The sequence below is a fragment of the Hippocampus comes genome, unplaced genomic scaffold, assembly GCF_001891065.2.
Source record: "Hippocampus comes isolate QL1 unplaced genomic scaffold, H_comes_QL1_v1.1 scaffold158, whole genome shotgun sequence".
NCBI classification, from domain to species: Eukaryota; Metazoa; Chordata; class Actinopteri; order Syngnathiformes; family Syngnathidae; genus Hippocampus; species Hippocampus comes.
Genome location: NW_017805548.1, coordinates 405,473 through 412,225, shown reverse-complemented (window position 1 = coordinate 412,225; position 6,753 = coordinate 405,473). Strand labels below are relative to the sequence as shown.

The 6,753-nt window shown below is 42.9% G+C and overlaps 1 protein-coding gene across 16 annotated transcripts in view; it reads right to left on the bottom strand.

The window, feature by feature from the left end:
- Positions 1 to 6,753, bottom strand: part of rims1b (regulating synaptic membrane exocytosis 1b) — a 96,283-nt gene that overhangs the window by 32,062 nt on the left and 57,468 nt on the right. For 15 of the 16 annotated variants that reach the window (XM_019879808.1, XM_019879810.1, XM_019879796.1 and 12 more), the window contains 7 exons: positions 4,073 to 4,172; positions 3,664 to 3,787; positions 3,199 to 3,245; positions 2,517 to 2,632; positions 2,284 to 2,414; positions 1,717 to 1,888; positions 1,409 to 1,562 (listed from right to left, as the gene is read on the bottom strand). In XM_019879808.1, the coding sequence (XP_019735367.1) occupies positions 1,409 to 1,562; positions 1,717 to 1,888; positions 2,284 to 2,414; positions 2,517 to 2,632; positions 3,199 to 3,245; positions 3,664 to 3,787; positions 4,073 to 4,172 (844 nt within the window). The remainder of the gene's footprint in view (positions 1 to 1,408; positions 1,563 to 1,716; positions 1,889 to 2,283; positions 2,415 to 2,516; positions 2,633 to 3,198; positions 3,246 to 3,663; positions 3,788 to 4,072; positions 4,173 to 6,753) is intronic. The other variant, XM_019879797.1, reaches the window with a different exon arrangement.

Genomic DNA, 6,753 nt, shown 5'->3' with positions numbered 1-6,753 from the left:
TTAGTTTACACAAAACGCTATTCAAATACTCGACATTCAATGATTAATCTTCCTTTTGTGTGCACACGTGCACCCTTTGTGGCTTCCGTTCTCGACGAAATTTCAAAATCTCAGAGAAATGGCGAGGCCATGAGAATACAAGGCGAGGGTATTACTGTTGTGGCGACGCCACTCAAGCTCAGCGAGCCTCAGCAGTAGATAGTCCGCTGCTCCCTGCTGTACGTGCGTCAGCGCGAACATGTACGCAAGCGCGTCTTTTGATTTCAACCAATCAGCGCCAACGCAACGACAACACACACCCGACGTCACACACGACAACAGCTAAGCTAAGCCAGCCGAGACGACACTCAAAGTCGGACGGACACGTTTTTCTGCAAATCTGTGTTTCCCTTTTTGTCCAAATATATTTTTTACAACAACTGTCTTGTCCACGGTGTCTTTTATTCGTTCCAATGGGGTTTAGCAAGTGTGTTTATAGAGAGACTAAAATCTCGTTCTACTAAACCATTAGTAAAACGCCATCATGTCTTCTGTCGTTATTACACAAACAAAAATCTCTTTACCGTTACTAGTGTTAGTGTCTCAACATGGCTACGCTCGTGAAAGAAAAACAACGAACTCAAACGCGTCTTCGTTTAATGTTGTCAACTAATATCCGGATTAATTTTAGGCAAATTTTCCTCAATTCTCCGGAGAGATTTTCATAAAAATTTGAAAAATCCGGAATTCCGGGAAAATCCGGAGGACTTTCATCTCTGAGATATGCATGCAGATCAATGACAGTATACTGGCGGTGAACGTTAGCTACAGTTCCACGTGCACTCAATGTGACAAGGGATCCTACAGTCAGCAGTGGAGGAGAACTTTTTACTGTAGCCCCTGATATCCAGTAGAATGCACCACTTAAGTACAGCCAAAATAACATGTACCACCAGTGCAATAGAAACACATTGATATCTTCATGTAATTCAAGGTTTGGGTGCAAATTGTTGGATTTCAGAGCGTTAAGGGGCAATAATTTGTTCTCTCACCCAGTGCTGGGTGCCCATCGGCTGCTAGAAGGCAACATGTAGTAACCATGCCCCCTACCCACCTTTAGTCACTATCATCAACCCATCATCAAATTCTGTATCAATGATGCGATGAGACCCTGCACTCACACACACACATACAAACGATGATCAGATTGTGAGGGTCTGCATCTTGGGCACCAAGGAACAAGTCATCAGTGTCATGTAAGAATCCCTAACCCCCCGCCCCCTCTCCTACACACACACACACACACACACACACACACACACACACACACACACACACACACACACACACACACACACACACACACGCACACACACACTCAAGCATACTGTTAGTTCTCAAGCTGACAGAATGCTGTGAAAATACATACTTTGGAGTTTCTTGCTGGGGCTGTCTCCATGGGCGTGTCTGCGTGGAAGGTATGGGGATGGCTGAGGCAAAGGTATCGAGGACACGTCATGTGTCTGGAGTTTATACCAGTGAGGGATGTCATCCAACAAGGCGGTCTCCAACTCTATCAGGATCTAAGAGAAGGAACACAGAACAAGTGAAGACACTATATTCCCTCCAAGTGCTATTGTACATATAATACACTACATGGGCTAGCTGTGTCCATGAAAGAGCTCAGTCAGGAGTAAACCAGTTGAAAAGGACTTGGTTAGCGGGCCTCCAACCTACCTCACCAATGAATTCACTTTCCTCTTCCTGGACCCTGGGTTGGTCCCAGACGGTGATCTCTAGCATGTGTTCGCGAAAGTCTCGCCGGTGAACATGTGAATATATGAAGGTCTGATTCCACTTGGGCTCAGCGCTCTTTTTCACTGTTTTCGTCCGACGTTTACTCTTGTCACTGGAACACAAGTATTCATTTTATCATGGGGCACACATAATATGACAGAATAAGTTTTTGTTGCACAAACATTGGTGTTGTTTCTTTTTTTTTTGTCAAACTTGGACTCGCATTTAGCTGGAGCTTGTACCAGCATTCCTGACATGTTTATCAATGATGGTACAATTTAATTTGAAGGAGAGAATGTAGGCTAAACATATTTAGCTGGAAAGCTTGAGTGCGTTTTCAAATGGAACAAAGGACTGCTGCAAAAAAAAGACAGCAGCAGAAGAAAAAGCCAAGAACACAGTTAGAAAAAGTTGATAAGACACTTCCATCCATCCATTTTCGATACTGCTTAAAAAAAAGGTTGGGGACCGCTGCCTTATATGAAATTGCGTCTGTACAGTCCTTACCTTCTGTCAGGCAGGAAATACATCTTGACATATGGGTTCCGAGGTCGTCCATCCGGTCGGGATGGCAGGTCTATGGCTTGAAGGACGTTGACGATGAGCTGATGGCCTACTTTGTCATACCACAGTTTCACCTGAAATGTTATTTGGAGGCATTTAACCCCTCTCTATCTACATATATTGGAGCCATTTAAATGATGTATCAGTTGGTTTATGTCCCTGATGTCGGTACTTACTGACAGTTGTCCAGGCAGCACCAGAGGAAGTTCTCTGAGGGCTCCTGGGCTTGTTGGGGACATCACTGATATAGTTGGACGCTCCATTTTCTGTGACTCAAAGGAACTCGAACCTGCTAAAGGATGGTGAGTACAACACCAGGTGATGTAAAACAAAAAATGGAAACAACAGGCACTCCAAGATTAGAAAGATTTTCCAAAAAATTCAAAAATGTGTTCAGAGTCTCAATAAAATAGACGAATCCATCCATGCATCCATCAATCCTTTTTCCGATCCGCTTATCCTCACAAGAGTCGCGGGGGGTTCTGGAGCCGATCCCAGCTGTCATCGGGCAGTAGGCGGGGGACACCCTGAACTGGTCGCCAGCCAATCACAGGAAACACAGAGACGAACAACCATACGCACTCACACTCACACCTAGGGACAATGTTGAATGTTCAATCAGCTTGTCGTGTATGTTTTTGGAATGTGGGAGGAAACCGGAGTACCTGGAGAAAACCCACGCAGGTACGGGGAGAACATGCAAACTCCACACAGGAATGCCGGAGCCGGGATCGAACCCACGACCTCTGCACAGTGAGGTCGACGAGCTAACCACTCGAGCACCGAGCCGCCCTAGACTAATGATTCAGCATCTAATTTGACTATTTAAAAAAATAACTACCACTTTTGAATACTTACTAGATTCGAGAGGAGGATGCGATGACTCTGGGATTCTCGGAATATCTCTGTAAAAAGTAAATATTCCCCAACATGCGTCATCTTTCAAAGACCAAGTACCAAATTAATGCCAAGCAACAGTTATAAAAGAAAAAAAAAAGGATAATATTAAAAGAATGTACAATATGTATGTGGCATGTATTTCCGTACGGTATGTATGTTAAACATGGTGGAGAAAAGCAGGAAAACAATGACAAAGGAAACTCTGTTATTTGAAGGATTTGAGGTCAGTTGTGAGGGACAGGGTCTACTAATTAAATTCAACACTACTTACTGATATGCTTTATATATTTTTCTCAAGAGGTTTTTGGACATAATTCGGTGAATAGAGCTTTTAGATAAAGGAAGGAGAAATCAAAAGTATCTGTAAGAAATTTGTTTTCATCTGGAATAATTATTATAACACATTAATGAAGCCAATCTTACCCTATCGGTCTTGAAACAACTAGTTCCACTTGAGGCTCGGCTTTTGATTCAAGAATGATGTTGTAAACCTCTTTCTTGGTTGCTCCTGGCAATGACTTCCCATTCCACTGCAACACTTCATCACCTGAAACAAAGTTTGCAGGAACAGGAACCCGAAAAAATTGATTTTGCCATAACAGTTGTTAGAAGTGTAAATTTCAGGAATGTTGACTAATTCAATAATGTTACAGCCGTACAAAAAAATAAAATGTTAAAATGATATAATAGAAAGTAAAAACTACTTTGAGCCTACTATTGTTTATTACATACATATACTATACTTTTTTACATACATATACTCTACTTTTTTAAACTATACTATTATAGATGAATTTGCAAATAGCCAAGGGATTACAGTAAACCTGCTCACCTGCTCTTAGATGTCCCACGACATCTGCCAGGCTTCCTTTTTTTACTTTTGTAATGAAGGCCCCAAGTCTTCCAGTCTCTGTCAGCTTCCCACCTACAACCTACACAAATAAGAACACTGAAACTAAAGACATAACGAAGATTACAAATAATCCTCCTACCCATTGGTGAGATGTATTGTTTTGATTGTTGTTTGTTTGTATGCACACAGAATTTCAACCCAGCTCCACCCCCTCCCACACACACACACACACACACACACACACACACACACACACACACACACACACACACAATACTGTGTTGAGGGCACAAGAACCAAGGTATGAGTCTGTCCTGTTTGCTTTGTTTTTCCAGTCTCTCGCCGTAGATTGGCATTTCCTCATGAGCCGCACCCGCCTGTAATCATCCTCGTTATCCTGCTGCCTTTAAAAGCTCTGCCACGCTGACATCTGTCTGTCGGATTATTTCAGCCTTGCTCACAACTCTAGTCGCTAATGATGGTCTTTGAGACCTGATATGTTTTGCCAACCAGGAAGGCTTATGCAAAAATGATCAAAAGTAGTAATTATTTCCAATCTATTTAATCTCAAATTTAAATATATTGCTTTACTAATAGTTTGACATGGTCTAATTTTCAGATCATCACACAAAAGGCCAAAAAGTACGAGGAGGAACGGGAATGAGTGAAAATAGAAGTTCAGCAAGCTGTGGCAGAGTATAACAGCTGGCATGTGGACATCTGTGAACATGGAGACTTACATACTGTACTTGGTTCTGACAGGCCACTACATTTATGAGAATTTGCAATTGTGTACATCTGTGTTGGGAGTACAATACCTTTCCCAGAGTCACACTGCAGACAATTTGTTCCAAGTTAAAAGGGGCATGTTGGAGGAATAGGCCATAATCAATAAACTGAATAAAGTGTCTTGTGACCGATGCAGCACCAAACATGATTGCATCTACTGGACAGCTCCAAATTCGGCACTCCATTTGAATTGCACATAGTCTTAAGTAGTCTCTTTGTTAGAAAATCATGTGATCAGACCCCACACATACATCAATCAGAGACAAAGGGAGGCACATTGTCACATACTTCAGGCCAAACACTATAGCCAAGGAAAAGCTTGCTCAAGTCCAGCAACAAATGGGATGATCAACTTATCAATAAGGTGTCAACCCAGTGGAATAGCACATAAGAAATCCTGTCAAGGCAACATAATGAGAGGGAACCAGTGTGGGTATTCCTGGCCAGAATGGATTCGATTTACAGCTCAAGAGCATAACATCAGAAGAGGAACACTACTTGTGCTAGCCCCTTTCCATAAAGTGACAGTGAAGTTGTCCGAGGAGAGGCGAGTGTCTGGGTCGTCCCGATGATGAAAATGCTCTATCTTGCACTGGAGGGTTATGCTTCAATCTTGCACACACGTCATACACTTACATGAACACCTGAAGCGTGGAGTCAGACACTGCTTCCAATCCGGAGTCAAGTGTGTTGACTCTACCAACACTTCAAGACGCCAGATTTAAATTACAGTCAAACCTCGGTTTTCAAACGTCTCGGTTCTCGACCAATTTGGTTTTCGACCAAAAGTTTTGAGTTTTTTATGCCTCGGATGACGAACAAATTTCGCTTCTCGAACAAACTGAGCGCACTTGAATGCACCACCTGACTCCTCTCGCCTTCCTTACAAGAGGAAATGACGCTTCCTCGGGTAGATGAGGAAGTAACGCTTCCTCGTGTCGCTTTCCATTGTGAGCAGACGTATTCAATAAACTTTTTCTTTAAAAAGAGTGTGGTTTCGGTTTTCGAACAATTTCAGTTTTCGAACAGCCTTCTGGAACGGATTATGGACGAAAACCGAGGTTTGACTGTACTTGGATTTCATCCATCCATCCATTCATTTTCTGACCCGCTTATCCCCACAAGGATGGCGGGTCATGCTGGAGCCTATCCCAGCCGTCTTCGGGCAGTAGGCAGGGGACACCCTGAACTGGTTGCCAGCAAATCCCAGGGCACACACAGACAAACAACCATCCGCGCTCACACTCACACCTGGGGACAATTTAGAGTGTCCAACCAGCCTGCCATGCATGTTTTTATAATGGGAGGAAACCGGAGTACCCAGAGAAAACCCATGCAAGCATGGGGAGAACATGCAAAGTTGACACAGGAAGGCCGGAGCCGAACCCATGACCTCTGCACTGTGAGGTCGACGCGCTAACCACTCGACCGGGCCGCCTCACTTGGATTTCATTTTTTAATATATATATATATTTAGCAATTTTTGTTTTAAATGAAATAATACACAGACAATAGTTATGTTATTGTCTAAACTAGGTTGGTTGACTCTGTCAAATAAGTTGCATGTAGGGACGTATTAGGTCCAGCAGGTGTAAGTGTTTGGTGACAGTGGTAGGATGTGTTGAAATGATACATGACGCCTCATTGACCCATCACTACTGAATTTTCTAGACCTCTAGAGTTTTTGCCTTATAGCTTATTGCCATGTTTAAGTATTTTTTTGGAAGTACCTCCTTGTTATTTGCTTGTTTTTTTCCTATTTTAAAATCTGTCAGCAAAATCACTGTGTGACTACGTCTCTCTCTCTCTGTCTCTCTCTCTCTTTCTCTCTCTCTCTCTCTCTCTCTCTCTCTCTCTCTCTCTCTCTCGCT